The sequence below is a fragment of the Schistocerca piceifrons genome, chromosome 2, assembly GCF_021461385.2.
Source record: "Schistocerca piceifrons isolate TAMUIC-IGC-003096 chromosome 2, iqSchPice1.1, whole genome shotgun sequence".
In the NCBI taxonomy this organism is placed as follows: Eukaryota; Metazoa; Arthropoda; class Insecta; order Orthoptera; family Acrididae; genus Schistocerca; species Schistocerca piceifrons.
Window position 1 is genome coordinate 811,942,851 of NC_060139.1, and position 25,192 is coordinate 811,968,042.

Genomic DNA, 25,192 nt, shown 5'->3' on the forward strand with positions numbered 1-25,192 from the left:
GACTTCTTGTCGCGCCGTTTCAGGGTGAAACCGCGAGTTTTCGATGATTTCTACCTTAGTCTTCGTCAGTAGCTAAATATTTGCTGTCCCATTCGAGGGTTTCCTCACACATTCCTACAGCCTCTTTAATTATAGAGTCCCAGTATGTGGTGGCCTGAGACAAAACTTTTGTTTCTCCAAAAGCAGATTTATTTTCCGAACTCCTAAGAAGATAAATCAGATGCTACTCCCTGTTAACGATAGTCTGGGGCTCAGAATTCCTGGGATTTACAGCATTCCATGAGAGCGCGTAGCAATTAATCGGTCAGTTCATTCGCACCGTTCCGACCGGCGTGCAGAAAATCAACGTCTTATTAAAAATCGATAACTGGAGAATTCCACTATTCGCGTGTTACTTGCTCACAGAAATACCTTTTCTCAGACGGGGGTATACTGTCACATGGCACATTTAACTGGCAGAATTTTATCACACAAGATAGGGAAAACTGTAATGTTATCTAGCGCCAGATTTTTTTTTCACAGCACCACTGAGCCTCCTTGCAATGCTTCGACAAATGCACGGTTGCTGGATGTTAAGCCTTTTTCCCTTAGTGTAGTAGGGTTGTCACATGAGACGTGTAGCCAAACAAACTCAGTTATTTTCAGTGAGCCTCTGTGCAGCCCGTGGTCCAGTGCGCTAAGATCCTCGAAATTCTCTGGTTCGATATCGCGCAGAAGGAATCCGCTGTTCTTGGCGTTAGCAATGACTGGAATACAGTTTTCTGGGTAACAGGATATTTTGTTCCTCTCTGTAAGGACAAAATTTTTAACTCATGGTAGGAAACTATGTCTTGTAAAGAGGAATTTCTGGTCTGTAGCGGTGAAACGTTTATGGATGATCAGATTTTTGAAAAGTGTCGTTATATTTAGAATATCTCTCACAAAATCAGCAATGTTTAGGTTTACGTTCAAATGAAAATCATGTGAAAATTAGGAGTTACGATCAAAACATTACAGTTTCGTTGCTTTTCTCTGAATGCTGTCCTTCACTTTGTCTAACTCAGTGTAGAAGCGCTTTTGAGATATTGTGTGAAAATGCTGGAAACGATCGGGATACATGTTCATTTCTTGCATTACATCCACCGTGCCACATTTCTTCCCTTTTTTCAGCCATAACGTATGTATCCAGTATGTTCTTCGGTGTTTAACGTTTACAAGTTACAAAAGATCGATTGCACCAATATCTTCATCTGATGAAGACGTCATGTTCTGATTCATTCACAGCACGACCGTCCCGCATGTCTCTAAAGCGTGAATTCAGTGTGAATTGCTGACGTCCTGTCAGTATCTTGCACGTACCCGCCGTTTCAGTGTTGCCTACTGCTGGCGTGGCCTGCAGACCACAGATTGGACATGCCTCGGAAGGATTCCGGATTTGGGAATCACGATACCTATCGCCCTAGGCTTCGGCTATTCCGGATTATCTCGCTTACATAGAGTGATTCCGTGATGGTTACAAATTTTCAGGAGCTGTGGGCAAGGGTAAATGTGTCATTTGCGATGAGGGATCCCGGTCCGGAAACGTCTGAGCAGAAATTTATAAGCTAAAATCGTTGTGATACCTCTGGCAGTGGAACATATGTAATGGTTTATAAATGAGAGAGCGCAGTAATCAGTCGTCTTTTTTTTTTTTTTACAGTATTTATTACTCAAATCCAGATTTCGGCTAGTGCCTAGCCATTATCCATGCACTATTTTTTAATATCGATGGATGTTAGTTCCCTGTCGTTCGGGCGTCAGTCACAGTTCTTTGAATACTACTGTAGTATTAAAAGAACTGTGACTGACGCCCGAGCAACAGGGAACTAACATGTATCGAGATTAAAAAATAGTGCACGTATAATGGCAAGGCACTAGCCGAAATCTGGATTTGCGTAATAAAATCTGCAAAAACAAAAGGACGACTGATTGCTGCGCTCAATCATTTATGAATTACGCAACAGTCGCTGAGTGCACCCACTTTACTAATGGAAGGTAACCTGATGTGTAATGGTATTGCTGTTGCTAAGGTTTAGGTTAGGCAACTTTCAGATTTGAACCTAAACAAGAAAAAAGTTATGCAGGAAACATATCTCCTTGGCTGAACAAGTGCCCATAGCTCTTGAGCTATGCATTTTAGAGCTCATGTTTACTATACACTTTTTGCTTATTTTGGTCCTTACTACTACCTCTGCAAGTTTTCTAACCTATAACCTTAGCAACAACAGTACCAGTACTTGTGCTCTACTGTCAGAAGTATCAGAATGATTTTCGCTCTTAACTTGCCACTCGGTCGTTTCTGGACCAGGGTCCCTTATCTCATCTTGATACATTCACACTTATCACCCCTGAAAGCTTGTAACACCATCACTCGATCAATCTGTGTATCGCCCTAACACTCGTCTGGGTGATGACTGTTTTCCCCATGTCACAACAGCGCCTCTTACTAGATTCACGTGATAGCTACTCCTCCAAAGTGCTGCCCAACCTGACTGTGTTTTCAGTAGGTGTAAGTTCCATTTATACGGATTTTCGAGAATATTTCTTTATGAAGACATTGTAGCTTATGTTATTTCAGTCTTCACTTTCTGGTTGGTTCAAATGGCTCTGAGCACTATGGGACTTAGCTTCTGAGGTCATCAGTCCCCTATAACTTAGAACTAATTAAACCTAACCAACCTAAGGACATCACACACATCCATGCCCGAGGCAGGATTCGAACCCGCGACCGTAGCGGTCGCGCGGTTCCAGACTGTAGCGCCTAGAACCGCTCGGCCACCCCGACCGGCTTACTTTCTGGCTCTGTTTACAATTACGAGAGCTATTCGAAAAGTAAGTTCCGATCGGTCGCGAAATGGAAACCACTGTGAAAATCCGATGAAGCTTTGCACAGATGTGTTGGGCAGTGTGTCTCTAGCACGCTCGCCGATCGCGTCACCTCGCTCTCTTCAGTTCTGAGCGCACAGTGAACACGTAAAGATGCCTAGAAAATAAGATCTCCCGCTAACTACAAGGGCCTGGAGAGAAATTATGCCTGAAGCTATGCAACCAACATAACATAGCTGTCATGCGTTTCCTTCTTCGAGACAATTCCCAGTCGCATTCTGCAGGGGCAATGAAGATGTTCCTACTGCGTTTTCGATGGGAAGTGCTTCCTCACCTACAATACAGCCCGTAACTGGCTGCTTCTGCGTTGCATCTCTGCTCACATGTACCGCAGGCCATGAAGACAACATTTTGGCACAGACAACGAGCTGTAGACCAGCGTAGAGAATTGGCGGAAATCATAGGCGACTGCCTTCTATGACGAGGGATTGGAAAATTGGTACAGTGCTTAGACAAATGTCTAACTCGGATTGGCGACTATGTAGATAAGTAGCTGGAAGTTGTCGCTGACTGTTGCAAATGAAACGTCTTTGATTTTCGCTCTGGTTTCCATTTCGCGGCCGACCGGAACTTACTTTGCGAATATTCCTATATTACGATTATTCAGTCCTCTCCATATCTTACTGGCGCTTAGGACGCAAAACTGTAATAACTGTTTCGTTAGTTAAGTAGAAAAGGGATGAAGAACATACGTAAATGTTATGGCACACATGACGTTTTAAGTTACGAATGGCTTCCTTGCCGCTAGGACTAGGGGCTCGAGTGGGTCTTCAGCTATGACACAATTATAACTAGACAGTAGTGAGTGACGCGACTAGATATGTTACACAATGCTAGTATTGTTGTTTCCCGGCCTAATATTCTTTTCTCGCACGCCAGCAAATAACCTAGTTTGTAATAAATTTATAGAGCACCACCAACGACGACAACCAAGAAAACAAGAGGACAAAGATAAGTACTAAGGAGCACTGTGATTCTTTCAGTTGAAGACAACATTGGCGCATTAGCGATGTTTTGCTATGAGCTTATTGTTGTAAACTTACAATGCGTAACTATCATGCCATATCGCAAAAAGTAGGTGGAACCTGCAAAACTCCAAACGTTTTTCTTTCTTTTCTTGCGCAGACAAGTTTCAGCACGTATTGCCACTTTCAGTGGGTCTCGCTATATTTCTATGAAATACAGGTTTGACTAGTTTCCTACGTTATTGTAATTTATAGTTATTATAGTAAATATAAAATAATAACATTGAAGACCATGACATAAAAATAAAATATTGTGATTTAAATAAACATGTTGTTCGTTGTGCCGAATACTAACACACAAGAATAAAAAGAAACGTTGCTCAGTAAGGGTTGGGTTGATTTGGGGGAGGAGACCAAACTGCGAGGTCATCTGTCTCACCGGATTAGGGAAGGATGGGGAAGGAAGTCGGCCGTGTCCTTTCAAAGGAACCATCCCAGCATTTGCCTGAAGCAATTTAGAGAAATCATGAGAAAACCTAAATCAGGATGGCCAGACGTGGGATTGAACCGTCGTCCTCCCGCATGCAGGTCCAGTGTGTTATGCTCAGTAAGATCTACAGTATTGTAAAGATGTAAAAGGCCTTCTCAAAAGGAAAAATAAAAATCACAGGCAGCCAACTTTCCTACGGAAAGTGAGCGAATGCAATCTACTGTACAGGCAGAGGAATGAGGGCAAGAAATGTATATATACTCCCTAAAATACAAAATGCAGTAAGATAGACGAAAATAGAGAATGAAACTTGAGAAAACCTTGTAGGTAGAGCAACCACAGATATGAGAAATCATCTTGGGTCTTAATAAACCTCTTCAGCTGTATTTAGTCCTTTATTTTTAGATCACTACTGGTTTCGTTGCACTAAAAGCCACCTCTTCATGTGCAAATATAATTCAGCTGTTCTCATTCACCATTCGTGTGACCCTCTAAAGACCGCCGATCATTCGGTTGAGCCCGTGCCCCATCAGTGCCGTCTATAGGCAAGCTGTTTACTTTCTTGCCGTCAGTATGACACAATAAGCGACCGCGTCCCCTGCTGGTGATTACGGATACACCGGACAAGCATTAAGTGCGGTTTTCAGGTACTGCTTTTCCATCAATAGCTATTTACATGACGGGTTTGGTCCAGGTGGAACATCCTTCCATGTTGTTGCAAAGACTTCTTGGTTTTTAATGCTAGCCGCGAATTAGAATTTAACAGTTGTTCATTAATTTTCACCTTATCAGTGGACCAGTGTGGTATAATTTGTTTAGGATCCATCTACAATACTGGATTCGAATCCGGCTGTTTATTCCACGACATGTGGCCTGACATACCGTTCTTCTGACGGAAAACGAATGTTGGGTACAAAGTTCCGAGCTTTCTATCTCTAACATTTTAGTTATGTGAGTACAAATGTTGTAAATTTTTCATGCAACAATTTCTAATGCTTTTTTTAAATATTTAAAATTTAAAAATAGTTTTAGAAAATTATCATATCAATGGATGTTTCTGGGTTCTTATTCCTTCTGAATTTACTGTTATGCAGATGTTCATCTGAAGATGTGGCTTTAAGTGCATCAAAACTGGTAATGATCTAGATACAGGTGAAGTGGTTTATTAATACACAAGAAGAAAATGAAACATTTAGAGCGAATCGAAAATAAAAATACTATCTAATCAAGTAATATAAGGCTTCCTTTGTATTTAAAGGAAAGTAATGAAACATCACGTAAACTGAAATACTCAAAAAACAAATGCAGTCAAACAGCATGCAGGTGTCTGAAAGTATCTTACGTTTCCTCGGTGAAGAAGTCCTCGGCGTCCAGCATATTGAATGAGTAACAGAGTCCTTCTTCAGTAATCAGAGGTTTGAAGAGGTCGGAAGCGTTCACCACACGGTTCTTCCACTTGACGATAAACATCATCTCATCAAAGGGCGGAGCTACCTGCAAACGATAACGACAGCTACATTTTACTAAATACAATGATGCTAAAGAAGAAATTAGAACAAATTGCGTTCAGTTTTTGATTAATTTTTTATTGTTAGCGCGAGTAATATTCAGTCCCATTCCGCTGCTCGATAAGGTAACTATGCCATGTTACGTTTTCCTGAATAAAAAATACTGATTTCAAATGCATCTTCAGCGTCATTCAGGCGTGGCTTATCAGCGGACCAAGTGCTACGATCCACATCTCATTTATATTTACACGACCACTCTGCAATCCACACTTGCATGCCTGGAAGAGCAGAAGTACTCTGGAGGTGGATCGAGGAACTAATTTACCGTTCTACTTTCTTAACAGCGAGTAGGAAAAATGAACACTTAAATCTTTCCACGAGAGCTCTGATTTCTCTTATTTTATCACGACAAAAATTTCTCCCTATGTTGACTGGCGACAGTAAAACATTTTCGCATTCAAAAGAGAGAGTGCAAAGATCTCGCCGCAATGACAGACGCCTTTGTTTTAATGATTGCCACCCCAACTCACTTATTATATAGGTGATACTCCCTTCCCTATTTCCCAATAATACAAAACACGCTGCTCTTCTTTGGACATTTCGGTATATTCCGTGCATTCTATCTGGTGAGTACCCCATGCCGCACAGCAATACCCTAGCACAGGTCGACGAGCATAGTATAAACGACCTCTTTGGTAGATCTGTAGCATCTCCTAAGTGTACTCGAACATTATGAATCACCTTAAAGAAATGACTTATTGATTCATAACCAACACGGATTCAGAAAATACCGTTCTTGTGCAACACAGCTTGCTCTTTATTCCCATGAAGTAATGAGTGCTGTCGACAAGGGATCTCATATCGATTCCATATTCCTAGATTTCCAGAAGGCTTTCGATAGTTCCTCACAAGCGACTGTTATTCAAACTGCGTGCGTATGGAGTATCGTCTCAGTTGTGTGACTGGATTCGTGATTTCCTCTCGGAGAGGTCACAGTTCGTAGTGATAGACGGTAAATCATCGAGTAGAACAGAAGTGATATCTGTCGTTCCGCAAGGTAGTGTCATAGACCCTCTGCTGTTCCTGATTTATATAAATGATCTAGGCGATAATCTGAGCAGTCCCCTTAGATTGTTTGCAGATGACGCTGTAATTTATCGTCTAGTAAAATCATCATACGATCAATTCCAGTTACAAAATGACCTAGATAGAATTTCTACAGGGTGCGAAAAGTGGCAATTGGCATTAAACAAAGAAAAGTGCGAGGTCATCTATATGGATACTAAAAGAAATCCGATAAATTTTGGATATACGATAAATCGCACAAATCCAAGGGCTGTAAATTCGACGAAATACCTAGGAATTACAATTAAGAGCAACTTAAATTGGGAAGAGCACATTGATAATATTGTGGGAAGGGCGAAACAAAGACTGCGCTTTGTTGTCAGAACACTTAGAAGATGCGACAAATCCACTAAAGAGACAGCCTACGTTACACTTGTTCGTCCTCTGCTGGAACATTGCTGCACGGTGTGGTCTCCTTACCAGGTGGGATGGGCGGAGGACTTGGAAAAAGTGCAAAGAAGGGCAGCTCGTATCGTGTTATCAAGCAATAGGGGTGAGACTGTCACTGATATGATACGCCAGTTGGGGTGGCAGTCACTGAAACAAAGGCGGTTTTCTTTGCGGTGAGATCTGTTTACGAAATTTCAATCACCAACTTTCTCTTCCGAATGCGAAAATATTTTGTTGACACCCACCTACGTAAGGAGAAATGATCATCATAATAAAATAAGAGAAATCAGAGCTCGAACGGAAAGATTTTGGTGTTCCTCTTTCCCAGGCGCCATTCGACAGTGGAATGGTAGAGAAGTAGTATGAAAATGGTTTCATGAGCCCTCTGCCAGGCACTTAAGTGTGAACTGCAGAGTAACCATGTGGATGTAGATGTAGATGTAAGTGTTCTGCCAGCTTGCCTTCCCCACAGCAGTATCTATGTAGTATGTTCCAGTTTAAGTAACGCGGAATTGTAATTCCTAGGCATTTAGATGAACTGACAGCTTCTGCAGGCAATTTTTTGATTCTCGTTCAAAACTATAATGTTCGAGGGGTATGTATAAAGTTTTAACTACATTCTCAGAAAAACTTAAGATCACGCAATTACTTTTTTATCTTTTTGGAGGTACATGTCTGCAGCCCTGTTACATACTGAAACCCCCGTGCCACGGTACCCTAGCACGCGGCTGGGAGACCATTGGTAACTTGTATTATCGTGCGGTAATTTGTTTCCTGCACTTGAATAGTATCTGCGCTGCAACGGTGTATGCTTACTTGGTGCAAGTGTAGCGCGACAATGCACCATGTATGACGCAATGCTTAGGTGGCGCAGACACTTGCAGTGTCGTCAAACAAGACAAAGTGTCACATCTCACTGTTGCAGAACTGGGACTCACAAGAGAAGTGATACCGGGCTGGTTCCCATGCTACACCTCAGATACGAGCTACGCAAACATTTAAAACTCTTCCTCACATTTGCACACAGAATTTACTCTGTATGCAGACAGACTGGGAGGACAGCTTCAGTCCAGGGATGTGAATGCTCTTACTCAGCCTCAGCTTATGTAACATCACCATGGAAGAGTTAGATTTATGACCCCAAGAGAGAGGAGCACAGCAAAAAGTGGAAAACACCGGAAAGGCGAAGACGCAGCCTGCATCGGGCAAGGCGATGAAGAATGTTTTTTTGGATAGCCTTAATGTAGCGGTCACGGACAGTTGTTCGAGGGGGAACTTTTGCTCCATGATAATGCCCTGGCCCATTCTGTACACGATATACACATGCTGATTCTTTGAAGTATCATATTTCGTGCAACTCTTCATTGCTGCTGCCGATAATGAAAAGATACTAAACATCTAAGACAAGCAGCAATGATGGTTCGTGGAGAATTTTACCAGTGAGCTACAAAGTGTTGGCCTATAGCCTTATCACTTTCAAGGACAGTAATCATAACTACATAGACTATATTAATTTTACGTGTACAAATTGTACTTTTTTAAATACACACACATTTTATAATTAATCGTTTAACATTGCGGGGAATAAAATAAACCCGAGTCGACGAACGGCCAGTCAGTGCATTAGACCATTATACCACAGCCCGGTTACGACAGTGGCTCCTCAAAACTCCGTCATACATCTGCACCTGCACAGTACTCTATACGCAGTTTCAAAGAAAAATACTGACGCTGTGCTGTGAGCAACGTAGATCTCATAATGCCGGAGGGGATGACGTCAAATCGGAGCATGCGCTCTCGAAACCAGACAGCTGTGTCCCTTCTCTGAGTTGATCGTAGTGCGGCTGACCATCATTTTACACTGGTTTCTACATATCGCGGAGAGAGCGCTACAAAATATGTTCTCGTCTGTTTTATTACGACATATCTGGCTCGCGTTCGAAGAGAAATGGCATAATTTTAAATGTAGATCGACATTTACAGTGTGTTGTAGCACATGGCAGCTGACTGCCTCTGGTCACCTGTCACCTGTTCACCTCCCAGGATGGACTCAATGTACCCCATCTGTCTGAAGATAGAAAAAAAAGGAGAGAGAGAGAGATCCATTAAAGAAACTGCCTACACTGCACTTGTACACCCTAGCAAAAACTGGTTCAAATGGCTCTGAGCACTATGGGACTTAACTTCTGAGGTCATCAGTCCCCTAGAACTTAGAACTACTTAAACCTAAAAACCTAAGGACATCACACACATCCATACCCGAGGCAGGATTCGAACCTGCGACCGTAGCGGTCACGCGGTTCCAGACTGTAGCGCCTAGAACCGCTCGGCCACCCCGGCCGGCGTACATCCTAGCACTAATGAGGTACACCGAGAAAGTTCAAAGAATGGCGGCACGTTTTGTACTATCGAGAAACAGGCCGGAGAGCGGCACGGACATGATACAGGATTTGGGGTGGCAATAATTAAAACAAAGGCGTTTTTCGTTGTGTTGGTATCTTCTCACGAAATGTCAATCACCAACTTTCTTCCTACACAGGAAAAAACGATCATCATAATAAAATAACGGAAATTAGAGCTCGCATGGAAAGATATAGATGTTCGTCCCTCCCCCCCCCCCCCCCCCGCCCCACGTCTCCAGTTGGAGAGTGGAATAATAGGGAATTAGTGTGAAGGTGGTCCTATGAACCCTTTGCCAGGTACTTAAGTGTAATCTGAAAGTAGCCATCTAGTTATAGATGTATGTGTAAGTGTGAGAAAGTTTTCTAAATGTTTGCGTAGTGTCTATCTGAGGCAGGGCGCGAGTACCAACCCCGTATTCACTTACTGAGATGTGGGAAACCGCCTAAAAACCACATCCAGGCTGACTAGCACACCGGACCGTGTCGTTAATCCGCCGGGCTGATTCGAACCGGTACCAGCGAAATTCAACCATCCCGGAACTAGGTGCTATCCGTCTATCCGAGCGGATCTCATGGACTGTATTATATGGACATGGCATGCAGTGACTTCTCCCCTAGTCCGTGGATGAAGAAACCTTGTGTGGGAAGCATTTCCAGAATGCCGAAGAGATGCTTTACGGGTAGAACGTTGTCTCAAAAGCCAAAATGCAGATATCTAGAATGAAGGGCTCTACCAAGTCAGCCATCACTGGGAAAAATGTGTCGCATTGAAGGGTGAATACGTAGATGAGAGAAACCTCACTAAGTTTCGTGGCCGCACCATGACTTTTTTCGGATTGATAATCAAAATTTTTTGAGCAGCCATCGTACAGTGAAATGGTTTCAACAAATATGATACAGGCAGAGAAACAGCAAGCAATTCACACCACGAACAGCCTTTCAGCAACCGCTAATGGTAAACCATTGTTACATTCCTCTCCTCCAGCACAGCTGCTTGTGTACTATGTTCTGGTTAAAAGACATTTCATCATTTTTAATAACCATCATCTGCCCACATAACTGTTACTGATTTTCACACAACAAAGAAGTAAATTATATGGATAAAAAGCTCTCAATTAACTTACCGCGTCAAATTTCCGGATAAAATCGCTAAGTTCCTTGACTGCCTCCATTGTCATCGTCAGAAGCTAAGACCGTCGTGGAACAGGGGGGGCGCACACTTGTATGCCCAGATTATGGCAACTGGTTGGTTAGATTACGTCACGAAGGTGGCAAATTCTGAAGTGACATCCTCTACGTCCACAGATTATGTTAGTGCCCGCTGCCCAGCGACGTTTGCAGCAACACGAATCATGTCAGGCGGTACACTGTATGAAGTCTTCCCTTCATCAAGTGTACCCTACCGTGAGTTGCTAAGTGTATACCTGGTGTCTCTATTGAAGTTGTTATCATACAGCCTAATTTCCAGTCCTCATGAAGATGGGGCGAATGACAGAAAGGAGCTATCGTGTTTGGACGTAATAACGACCACATCATGAGTGAAGTTGGCCATCTTTGCGTATCGGCGCAGAATGGCCAACGTGTTTACAGGAATCGTGTACCACTCGAAAGCTTGCAACACAGCGTAAGAACAGTGCACTAAAAAATCCTAACAGAGAAGATCGGAGCGATTATCGCGCCTTGTCAGTGACAAGCAGTTTCAAACCCGCAAATGATGTTGTCACTGACTGAACGGCCATTTCAACTGGTTTTGTGACGGAGATTTTGTCCCTAGTGTATATCTTACATTTAACATTGCAATACACGCGCGAATGCAGTAGGATATTTTTATTTCGCTCTTGTTTACGAATGTTATTTCCAAATGTCTGTCTACGTACGATCAAATGTAAAACTCTGTGTAATCATCATCTGTAAAGAGAAAATGCTGTGGCCCGGTAGGACAGGACTTTGTAATTAAAAAACTGATGTGCGGACAGTTGAAAGTCGGTATTCGGAGAAAGATCGATACCGTCTTCGCTGAAGTTACGTTCGGCATAAATTTCTTTTCAAGACCAGTTTAGACAGCAGTTAGCAGATGAAAACAAGAAGGGACAATCATACCGAACAAGGAGACGGAAACAGTTCTTTATAGAACATGGTAAACGTAATGGGGAATCTTCCAGAGACACTTCAGGGCATCATAATTGCAAGGAATCATTAATTTCAAAAAGAAAAATTGATTCGAAGCTTTCCAACGAAGAGAGACGACGAGAAAGCTGGAGACTGAAGACGAGACGAACCGAAGGTTCAGCAGTGAAATCTAAGCAGAAGACGACAGCAGGACGATTTCAAGATATCGAAAGAACGTGGATCGTGAGCGCCTGTCACGAAGGTAACGCGAGTACACATATGGTGCGTTGACAGTGATGGTGCATAGTGTTGACGGCAACTCTTATTTTGGTCACGATAGGTGAAGAGAGAGGGTGAGATAAGTGGCGGTGACAGCGTTACAATAGACAGTGCCTGTTAAGTAATCTTTGCGGTACTGAAAACAGACACGGAACAGTACATCATTTGCTACAATCATTTACTCTGGAGGCCAAAGCAATCGTTGATCTGAAAGTGGAAGTTTTAATAAGCTGAGGCCACGCTATTCAAATTATTACATGATCGCCAATTGTAGCAATAAAAACTGCGTGCATACATAGATAGCCTGCCTAGTACCATATTGAGATCCCATCTGAAGTGTTTTAATGAAATTCCAGAGGTTGGAATGAGATACTTAAGATTTCATCTACGCTACTGCTCATTAAAACTGCAACACCAAGAAGAAATGCAGATGCTAAACGGGTATTCATTGGACAAATATATTATACTAGAACTGACACGTGATTACATTTCCACGCAATTTGGGTGCATAGATCCTGAGAAATCAGTACCCGTAACAACCACCTCTGGCCGTAATAACGGCCTTGATATGCCTGGGCATTGAGTCAAACAGAGTTTGGATGTCCATGCAGCCTCAGCACGATACCACATATCATCAAGAGTAGTGACTGGCGTATTGTGACGAGCCAGTTGATTGGCCATCATTGACCAGACGTTTTCAATTAGTGAGAGATCTGGAGAATGTGCTGGCCAGGGCAGCAGTCGAACATTTTCTGTATCCAGAAAGGCCCGTACAGGACCTGCAACATGCGCCGTGCATTATCCTGCTGAAATGTAGGGTTTCGCAGGCATCGAATGTAGGATACAGCCACGGGTCGTAATAGATATGAAATGTAACGTCCACTGTTCAAAGTGCCGTCAATGCGAACAAGAGGTGACCGAGACGTGTAACCAATGGCACCCCATACCATCACGCCGGGTGATACGCCAGTATGGCGATGACAAATACACGCTTCCAATGTGCGTTCCCCGCGATGTCGGCAAACACGGATGCGACCGTCATGATGCTGTAAACAGAACCTGGATTCATCCGAAAAAATTACGTTTTGCCATTCGTGCACCCGGGTTCGTCGTTGAGTACACCATCGCAGACGCTCCTGTCTGAGATGCAGTGTCAAGGGTAACCGCAGCCATGGTCTCCGAGCTGATAGTCCATGCTGCTGCAAACGTCGTCGAACTGTTCGTGCAGATGGTTGTTGTCTTGCAAACATCCCCATCTGTTGTCTCAGGGATTGAGGCGTGGCTGCACGATCCGTTACAGCCAAGCGAATAAGATGCCTGTCATCTCGACTGCTAGTGATATGAGGCCGTTGGTATCCAGCACGGCATTCCGTATTACCCTCCTGAACCCACCAATTCCATATTCTGCTAACAGTCATTGGATCTCGAGCAACGTGAGCAGCAATGTCGCGATACGATAAACCGCAATCGCCATAGGCTACAATCTGACCTTTATCAAAGTCGAAAACGTGATGGTACGCATTTCTCCTCCTTACACGAGGCATTACAACAACGTTTCACCAGGCAACCCCGGTCAACTGCTGTTTGTATACGAGAAATCGGTTGGAAACTTTCCTCATGTCAGCACGTTGTAGGTGTCGCCACCGGCGCTAACCTTGTCTGAATGCTCTGAATCGCTAATCATTTGCATATCACAGCATCTTCTTCCTGTCGGTTAAATTTCGCACCTGTAGCACGTCATCTTTGTGGTGTAGCAATTTTAATGGCCAGTAGTGTAATTTTTATCATTAGGAAACGCATCATAGCCTTATTGACAGGTGGCTAATGGCAGCAGAGCAGGCAACCAGAGACGTTCCTCGTGACGAGCGGAGACAAGGGAACATTGGCAGTGCGTTTTATGAAACTTAGTTAGTTCTCACTGCAGCAAAAGCATCAGATACACAGTCGCAAGCACAAGACGCTACAAATGGTTCAAATGGCTCTGAGCACTATGGGACTTAACATCTGTGGTCATCAGTCCCCTAGAACTTAGAACTACATAAACCTAACTAACTTAAGGACATCACACACATCCATGCCCGAGGCAGGATTCGAACCTGCGACCGTAGCGGTCACGCGGTTCCAGACTGAAGCGCCTAGAACCGCACGGCCACACCGGCCGGCCAAGACGCTACAGATCCATAATGACAATTATAAACTCAGTTAATGAAAACACTTCGAGAGGTAAAATTTTTCACCAGCAATCAGTCACCACCAGTGAAGAGCATTTAAGAATTACAGGAGAGACAGACTATTACTTGCAATAGAATATTTTCGTTACTGTAAAAATCAAGTAAGGAAACTTTGTTTTCTCGAAGAAGTACTATTACCTCTTGCTAGATTAAGACAGTTCAACTTCGTAATTTAACTTTGTTTCCAGAGCTTGATGCAGTTGTGCCATTGTGTCAATATAGCATTCCAAGACGGCAGTGAACACATGCAAGTACGTACATAGCAGTTACGATTTTGTTATAGTCATCCCACAGAACAGTTTAAATTCGGTTTACAACCATTTACATACAAATTGTTCAATAAATTGTAATAAGTTTCTAGCAAGTCAAGCAACCATAAGTTTGCAGAGGAAAATTTGCAAGGGAGGAGACGAATTGGTTCGACATCAGTTCACACAGCAGTTCAGGAGGAGACGAGTAGTGGTGTGCAAACGTGTAGCGCACGGAGAATTGCCCGACCATTGGACATACCTTGACCACGGTGCGTAAAATCCTACAAAACATCCTCCTTCGCTATCCATTCAAAATTACCCATGTGCACGAGTTGCTTCCTGTTGACCTGCCAGCAAGAGAGACCTTTGCTTTAGAATTTCTTGCTCGTATGGTAGTAGACAATGACTGGCCATGGAAAATTTGGTAGACAGACGAAGCCCACTTCCGTCTAACAGGATATGTCAGTATACAGAATTGTCGAACATGGGCAACGGAAAATCCATACGAAAATCAACCAACATCACTTCATCCTGAAAAGGCCACTGTGTGGTGCGGGTTTACGGCGTCATTTACCATTGGGCCATATTTTTTCTAAGAGACAAGTGCTTCCGGTCCTGTCTCCTGTACAGTCACTGGTATGCGCTGTAAGTCTTTTATGCAACCGTGTCATTCCAGCTCTCCAACAGCGTGGATATCTTTTTTATGCAAGATGGCGCATCTCCACACATTGCAAATCCAGTTAAGCAGCTGCTGAAACGCCATTTCGGAAATGCTAGAATTATCAGCCGCCATTTCCCTACAGCCTGGCTGTCCCGATCAGCTGATCTTAATCCTTGTGACTTCTGGCCGTGGGGCTATCTGAAAGATGTGTTCAGTGTTCCGACTGCAAACTTAGCTGCATTGAAGGCACGCATTCCACAACAGATTCTGATCATGTCCTCGGAAACACTTCGATCAGTTGTGGAACATGTTGTTTCTCGATTTCAACTTGTTGTAGAAAACGGTGAACAGCATATTAAACATGGTTTGCGATAGTCCCACGGAAATTAATAATCCGATTTGATTTATATAGATGCTTTTACTCGGTTTTTGGCCTAGGAACAATTAAAAACCGATGTGATTGATGCTTTTTATGCCGATTTTGGGCACAGGACAATTAAAAACCGATTTTTCCCATTCGATGTGATATGACCTTTTTGTGATGGATAGGCTTACGTAATTAACAATATCACACCAGTACACCCATATACACTGAGTAGTACAGTTTGTGTAACGTCAAACGTACACCTTAGGCAGTGTTGTATAATTCATTGGTCATTTCTGATCAACCACAATTAAATTACGATGCTTACAGCGCCATCTGTTGTTACATTTTATAGCTATTTATTTTTCTTCTGCCATACGTTTACCCCCTTCTCCGAAAATATTCCGTTGCAATTTGGCGTCATTCTGGCCAGTGGTCAGAAAGTTTAATTTTAATTATAATCACCCTGTATAACGGCGCTAATATTTCTACCGATATATCGACATCGAAACGACAATATCGAGTGCCGACAATACCGATATTTCTATTTTACGTTACGTTTTTTTCACAATTTTCGGAAAATATATGAAGTTGTCCTTTTGAAATTGTAGTAGGACATAATTTTACTTTCATGGTGAGAGGGGAGTCTTACTACCTTTTAAGCGTTCGTCACGTCCAGTCTTTCTCTTTGACTGTGTGAAGGAAGTATAGGCGGCACACAGAGGAACTCCGGCTGCACTGGGAGGGGGGTAAAGAATAATAAGACTTCCGATGTGAAGAGACAGCACACCAGTTGTGTTACAATATATTTTCAAGGCAACCAGTCGGCTACTTCTGCTGGACATCGACATTTCTTCAAAAGCAGCTGCTGAAAATGATGAACAAAAATCTAAATTCGTCGTTGCGGTGGGCGAAGACGTGTGACGGGAAATGCTGACGTAATCGGCGCTCGGCGCTACCAACAGAAACTGAAGCTTTTAGCTACACCATGTAGTTCTGATACTACAACTGCTAGGTAGCTGGCTTTTAAAGAAACGAAAAAACAGTGAAGTCGACATGAAGTGCTCCTGACAAATCCGATATGTGACGAGACCGAACGATGGACCCATCAGATACGTTTTATTGTGCCACTTACATGCAGTGTGCATTGTTAGCAAAGTGGCCATCGGCAAGCGCGAACGTGCATCGTTTTCCTTTCAATTCTTGCTCTAAGGTGGATGGGCAGGTTGCTAGCTTGTTGATTCACAGAATATCTAATAATAAATCAATACTTAAATATACAGGCCTAAAACTGCCAGTATACTTACAATGTACAGCCGATATTTTTATAGGCAGCTACGTCGATAATTTTTCCGCCGTTTTATCGATACATTTTCTTGATATATCCAAAAAGCAAATTATGTACACAAAATTAATAAATAAATATATGTGTTTTCAGCATAAAATGAAAAACATGGGCCTTTATAAGATCCTCTTTAACAGATTGGACTGTCCCTTTGACAAAATCGTGGCTACATCCTTGATTAGAGAGCTTCTACCATTTCCTGACTCACGCAGGCTACATCAGAAGGAGGCAACAGAGTCAGCGATAACTAACCTAACATCAAGGAAGTTACAGAGCGAAGGAAGAACTCACAATGTGCTAAGCTAAATGCCAAAAAACTATACATTGGTCAGGAAGTACTTGTGAAATCTCATCCTGTATCACAGAAAAATAAGCATCTAAGTCATAGGTTGTTCTTGATATATAATGAACATTACAGAATTCGTCAAATAGCACATGACAATGCAGTAGAAATGGCTACAATGAACAATATGTAATAAAAAAAGTAAAGGACTACATCATGTAATATATATCAAACCATTTATGGAATAGTGACTTTTGTATTTCGCTCAGGTATGATCGTCTTGAATACTATCTTGAATCGTTATTGGTATGGCATACATTTCTGACATATTATGTTCTTTATAATGTTTTGTGATAATTTTGTTTTTACTTGCAGTATATGTGATACGAGAGCATTATCCTGTTGAAATATGTACTTTTTTCTGTTGTAACTAATTACGCACCTTTTTTCATCAGGTCATACTATGACAAGTATGATAAAATTCAATATGTTGAAACGAATTTGGTAATTATGCGCATATTGTAGACATATGAGACATGCACTGTTGAATGAAAAGTTTTGTTTGGTACTATATGATGACAATAGGCGGAGATGGAAAACATGAATGAGAAGGCTATTGATTGATATACAGATGTATTTTTGTGCTAAAATGAGTATTTTAATGAACATATGCTACCAACTCGTAATGCTTTTTCCCCCTTTTTCACATTTTTAGCGCTTAACTAATTATCTTGCCATGGATTAGTGTAATTTTGTGAAATGTATATAATTTTCTTGCATAATATAGCTATTGCTTAACATGGTTAGTGTCTTAAGTGAACTATTGCAATACATGATTATTGGTGCACCAACATACCTTTTTAACATTTACTTATTATTGGGATTTTGTGATGACGCTGGTACCTTGCATTTTTATGATAATACAAAAATGGCTCTGAGCACTATGGGACTTAACTTCTGAGGTCATCAGTCCCCTAGAACTTAGAACTACTTAAACCTAACTAACCTAAGGACAACACACACATTCATGACCGAGGCAGGACTCGAACCTGCGACCGTAGAGATCGCGCGGTTCCAGACTGTAGCTCCTAGAACCGCTCGACCACTCCGGCCGGCTATGATAATACACTTTGCTTTTTTTGCTGCATTGTTTTTATGATGAAACGTGTTGTGTGTGTTCTGTCTTAGCATAAGAATGTGTACTTCTTTTTGTTTAATGTTTTACAACAATTTTTGCTGCATATATGTAGTATAAGATACTTCGCTGTATTGCTCTTCTGATGAAACATTTGTCATGTTCATTTGGGTACAACAATGAATTTGGCTACATTGCTAGTCTATGAAATATTGTTGTGAATATGTGTATATTGTGGCGCCTATAGTTTTACGAGAGTTCATTTAGGATAAGCGATTACTGTTAGAGGCTATAAATAAGGTAAATGTCATGACTAATAAGAAAATGATGAAAAATGGGTACAGGAAGACAGTAAATAAAGAATATAGCAGGTGTACTTTGAAATGAAATAGAAATGGAAGTAGTAAAATGTGTGAGCAGGAAGGTGGAATAAAATTGCACATATTCTTTGGTTGCAGAAAGATGTTGATTGCAATATGGAAATTTAAATGCTTGTACCCAGGATGAATAATGGTTATATTATATGATTATGATGGTGAGATAACGAAATATTTGAAGCAAGATTGAATATGATATTTGGGGCAGGTAAACTGAAATAGAAGATATTACTAAAAAAGTATGAGAATTCAGCAAAATAATAAATTTATGAAGTACGTATACAGAAGTTAGAAAGCTGGTCAGTATATTGGAGTAGTATATGATGCTAGCATGGAATATCACACATACTGACTGAGACTTTGACTCTGAAGTGCACTCAGTTCATTTTCTTTCCCAATACATGAACTATCATACATTTTTTTTTGTCCTTTATTTGTGATCTGTACACCTTCTTGTTCTTACGTTGTGTGCGTAGTTTTCATGCATGTATTTTTATTACCACTGTTCCTATGTTTTAGATGTTAATCGTTAATTCTGCGTAATCAGATATTTTTGCCCACTAGATTTTCTCGTACAGTATTATTTATCGTCATTTGTCACAGTAAGAAGATATTGATGTTCACCAAAGAAAAATCACCAAACAGCCTCATGTTTTCAGAAAATATTTTATTTAAATGACCAGTTTCCGCATCTCATTAATGCCCTCTTCAGGTGCCTGTGCACTCCATGTGTAGACAATCACACATATCGATACTTGCTTAACTGGAGCCATCAACATCTGGATTCCGTGAATTCGTTTTTAGAGTGTTTATTTTGAAGACTTGACGACTTGGGGCCTGAAGATGGCATTAATGAGATGCCGAAACTGGTCTCTACATAAAATAAATTCTGAAAACATATGGTTCTTTGGCGATTTCTCTTTGATAAATATTTGACCAGCCACTGTCCTGTATCCACGATGAATCAACAGATATTGCTGTTTTTCCAGTTGCTCCACTCGTTAAACTTTACTTTTGTGTCTTGCACAGACTACTGCACAATTATTTGTGTGTATACATGTTTTTTTTTATCACACTGATTATTGTAATCTAAAAATATTCGTGTTTTGTACGCAAGCTTCGTCTTACATTTTCATGCAACACACTTGTACCATTTTACGTACTCGCTAGGAATAAGGTCGTATTTTACTATATATGAAAGCTTCATATATTTTGGTTATTTCACATAGTTATTTATAGGTCATTTCTTAGAGAGACAATACTGCATGTCCAGTTCCGATTTTTGTCATGTAAAAAAAAATCAATGAAGTTACTATGAGCTGAATTAATTTTTGCACACACTTAAAGGAAATAGTAGCACTGAGTGCGAAGATACGTACGAGCCTTCAAATGGACACACGAGCTGTCAGTGTAAATTATTTCCTTGAGTCTGCTCAAATTAGATTCTACATTTACTACCAATCTTCAGAGTGTTGTCTACAATGGGCAAACAAGTGCCTTACTGAGGCTGCCTCTGATGAAACTTCATCAATCTTCAGGAAATGTGTCAGTATGGTGGTAGTTGCATTCCCCTTCTTACCCACACGCATGATGAAAAGAGATATTGAACAGTATCTTTGTTGGTGCTAAGTGATGCAACATTTTACCTTCAAGCGTATTCCCATAGTAGCCTCAGGATTAATGATATGAGACATTAAAGCAAATCTTCAAGGGTCACAACTGATACAGTATGTATCTACAATGTACAGAACTCGACAAATAGTGTGTCAGCTCCCTTCCTGTGCAAAGACAATCTCCACATGTAAAAAACAGCTCAGAGTATTTTCTTGTACCTTTCGTAATCTTAAGTCCTAACACTTCTAATATTATTTATAATTGTAGTTTATTGTACTCACTTTTTTGTAATTAAGAAAAATCATTCTCCTTGTCTCACCAGAGCTAAGACAGTCTGTATGAAACTTTTTCTGGGGGTCAGGGAATAATGTAAGGTTTTCATCTGTGTTCTGCCACTGTATATAACTCAACTTAACTGGGAGAAAGTTGTATGAGGTCCCTGCCTGAGTAGTGGATACGATCCTCGACTCTGTTGAATGTAATCTGTGGTGCAGCTGGTCGCCGGTCAGTTGTGCAGTGCCCGGGTATTCTTATTTGAGACTTAATAGCTAAAACTTGTTTTCGGAGAAAGAGATTTAATTTTTGTGAATTCGGGGAAAATTATCTGAAATACTTTATTATGGATATGAAAACTTGTTTGTAAAAATGTGTTACTCATTCTACTAAGGAAGAAGATTTTTGAAGGAATATTTCAAGGTAGCCAATGCATATGCAAGAATGAAATGTATGTTTGTCAGAGCTATTAATTGCAAGAAGTCTTACTCCCTTAAATAACTAAAAATATTCATGGTCAGTGTTAATTTAATCTCTTTGTTTAGATTACATCACAAGTAGCACAATCAGTTTAAATGTCCGCAATCTTTTTAACAATCAGAGAATTTTGTAGTTGTTATAGTCTTCGTATGTTGTTCTATCTTTTTGACAATAATCAGAGTTCAGTTTTTCAAGAACGCGTTTTTCTTTAAAGTGAAACCCTCTTCCATCATCCTTAGTAAAGTTTTGAATATTCTGTCGTGTTTGAACTGCATATTACGCCAGTCGAAGCCACAGACTTTTTCTGAAAAGCAAAAAACTAATTTTGTAGTGAGTAGATTATTTTTCTTCTGATTTCTGATTTCTGCTGATTTCAATTTGCTTCCGAGAACGTCAGCACAGCAGACACAAAACAGCATGCTGTGCATCAGGTAAGTTGCTTTTATTTCAGGGCAGATTCACTTTGCAGTGTTCTGAGCAAATAGCATACAATCAGAATTTTCTGGAAATGTGCTTATTAAGCAGATTAATTTACAGTGAACAGTGTAGGTAATAGTAAACAGTTATTTTGAACCGTGTTGAGGAGTATTTTGTTTCGTAGATTTTTTAAGCCAAACTGTGCACTTCATGTTACGCAACTTTCAAAAATGTTCAAATGTGTGTGAAATCTTATGGGACTTAACTGCTAAGGTCATCAGTCCCTAAGCTTACACACTACTTAACCTAAATTATCCTAAGGACAAACACACACACCCATGCCCGAGGGAGGACTCGAACCTCCGCCGGGACCAGCCGCACAGTCCATGACTGCAGCGCCTCAAACCGCTCGGCTAATCCCACGCGGCGCAACTTTCATAACGTGCTTCAGTACTGAGTTACAGTTAAATAGTTTTCACTGAGTATTACAGTTAAATAGTTTTCACTGAGTATACTGTTAGTTTATTTTGGAATTTAATAAGATTTATTTTCATTCTTTGAAATTCATCGTTTCCCTTGGATTAAACTTTTGTTTCACGACACTGTTCCTAAGCGCAACACAGGGCCAACAACGAGTATTGCTCAACAGTTGAATACGATATGTAAAGCACGTGTGATACGCGGAGAATGTTTTCGAAAAACGAATATTCAGTTTTTTTCAACTACAGATAAATTTTTATGCAAAGCTCACAACAGGACATAACAGCACTGCATCGTTCACGACGATGTTCAACGGATGTGCCTCACATGGAACGAAACACTACTTGGTAGCTAAAGTGATATCATTAAAAACGAGTACGCTAACTAGCCATTTGTGCAAAAACTGCGAATGTGTAGTTATGGCCACCACCAATTTGAGTATGGAATACCACCCTACTTACAACGATTTAAATAGTGTATATAAAGTTTCTCATCAAACTGGGTTCAAATTTCAGCCATGAACTACAACATTGGGGAATGTGGTACATGTGTGATGAGGTAGAGGCGCTTTATTCTGCTGATGTAAGACGACGTCTGTGGGTCCGTTTATGCCGCAGCCTCGCTGTTAGCCTCTCGCTGCTCGCCGCTGGCACACTCTACCTCACAGTTACCCGGAAGCCGTGTTTCATTTACGCTACATCCTCACCTCAAGTTTCAGGATATACGGTGATGGTCGCAGCGCGAGAGGCAAACCACGTTAATATCATCGCCTGGCAAAGGTCTCAGAGAGGAGCTCTGGTTTAAGTTAAATGGGCCGGTAAGACTCAGTGGGCTTCTTTCATCGTCGCCGGATCGTGCCAGCGTGCAGTGAGGTGGCAGCGTAAACGACCCTAAAGCGCCACTATGGTTCAAGATGAATAGGTTGAGGAGCATTTGTCTGTTGGCCTCCAAAACACCTTAGCTATGTCCTCTGTATTTTACTGTCTGTGGTCGTCCCTAAAGTAAAGTGTACAGCACTTCCTTCGCTACGTTTGAAGAACTGGAGCAGCGAATTCTACAAGTCTGACAGGATTTATGAGATGATCCAAGGGTGTTTGAAAGAATTTGTTGCTCACTGCTAGACAAGTGTAGAATTGTCCCAAATGTATGACATGCGGACCACCTACTTTGACAAGTAAGAATGTACAATTATTTGTAAAGTATAAGGCCCTGAAGCAGTGCTGTATGTATCGGAAAGGTAGGCCAGGAAGCATAGCAGTCAACGGCGCCTGCTTGCGAGCAGACATGTGAGCCGGCAAGTAAACTTCTCCCATGTTACAAGGCTTCAAGTCGTACACCATTGTTTGTCTTCTTGATGCAATAATTTACCAACAGCCGTATGTACTGTAGAAATTTATTTTATTTTATGAACTTCTATGTGCTACCAGTTTCGGCATTACATTGATGCCATCTTCAGGCCCCACTCGTCATAGTCGTAAAATCGCTATACACGGAAGGAGCCGTATAACTGGATCCGTGAATCAATCGTCCTGCAACTGAGTTCATGCCAGCCGTCGTCCCACGATCCATAATGGATCAAGTGCTCAGTCCATGTCGCCTGGCCACCAAGAGCTGTTGCAGGACGGGCGATTCACGGGTCCAGTTATATGGCTCCTTCCGTGTATAGCGGTTTTACGACTATGACGAGTGGGGCCTGAAGGTGGCATCAGTGAAATGCCGAAACTGGTAGCACGTAGAAGTTCATAAAATAAAATAAATTTCTACAGTACATACGGCTGTTGGTAAATTATTGCATCAAGAAGAACATGCCAGCCGTCGTCCCACGATCCATAATGGATCAACGAAGACCATTGTTTGTGGTCACGTTGGACATTTCGCATTGGTAGAACTAAAAATCGGCCATCTTCATTTCATGGTGTGATCTTGGGTATGTCCAAACACGGTAGCTCGTTTCTGCTATTCTGTGACGTGTCCATTTCGATCACCTTACTGCGCCAATCCACCGATTCCATAAAACAACCTGGCAAATACTAATCACCTCACTGCGATGGCTTTACTTGTTGAAGGGTTACATGTCCGCCGGTATCAATTATACACCACCTTTTACAACTCCTCCAAACCAACCATTGTTCTTTTATGTGGATGACTAATTTCGATCACCTTACTGCGCCAATCCACCGATTCCATAAAACAACCTGGCAAATACTAATCACCTCACTGCGATGGCTTTACTTGTTGAAGGGTTACATGTCCGCCGGTATCAATTATACACCACCTTTTACAACTCCTCCAAACCAACCATTGTTCTTTTATGTGGATGACTAATTTTTGTACAACGAGCAAGTAGCATGGGATGACAAAGAGAGTCACGTCTGCTGTTATAAGCTGGACGTACCTCTTTGAGAAACTCGACGGTGCTGTAGTTGGTGAACAAGTCTCCTTTGTTGTACACGTGAGCATCGCAGACCAGGGATACGTCCGAGTACATTCTCTGCCTACAAAAAAGAGATAATCAGTACGACAGTTAACATATTATGTTTAATGACTCAGTAATTGATTGTACAAAAATGTTGAAATGTGTGTGAATTCCTAAGGGACCAAACTGCGGAGGTCCTCCGTCCCTGGACTTACACACTACTTAGACTAACTTATGCTAAGAACAACAAAGACAGTCATGCCCGAGGGAGGACTCGAACCTCCGGCGTGAGGGGCCGCGCAATCCGTGACACGGCGCCTCAAACCGCGTGGCCACTCCCCGCGGCATTTGATTGTACAAAATGTCGCGAGGTACACACGGTATGGATAACTTTATGTTACGTTCTCAGTCACTTTATCTGCTGTTTATACCGTATTTATTGTAAGTAGGTAGAACTTTTTATGAACAATAGTTTTTCTATCTATTGTAGATCTGAAATGATTGTTACGCAATCGAAACCGGTCTTCGCACTGTATAAATTTTCGACCTAGACAAAAACTTTATATCCTACGGGATGAACTTGTCTGTTCTTCCTCCGCGCGCATTGGTCTCTGCTTAGGGGTATGTGAGAGTTGTGTCGTATGTTCTTAGGAAGTGCAGATGAGAGTAAGGGAAGAGCGTATAGTGTAGTGT

At 41.5% G+C, this 25,192-nt stretch overlaps 1 protein-coding gene across 1 annotated transcript in view; it reads right to left on the reverse strand.

Annotated features, from left to right (window-relative positions):
- The window catches only part of LOC124777310 (pickpocket protein 28-like), a 119,142-nt gene that overhangs the window by 45,670 nt on the left and 48,280 nt on the right, over positions 1–25,192 (reverse strand). The window contains exons 4-5 of the mRNA XM_047252664.1: positions 24,479–24,578; positions 5,702–5,853 (exon numbers count right to left, since the gene is read on the reverse strand). Coding sequence (XP_047108620.1) covers positions 5,702–5,853; positions 24,479–24,578 — 252 coding nt within the window. The remainder of the gene's footprint in view (positions 1–5,701; positions 5,854–24,478; positions 24,579–25,192) is intronic.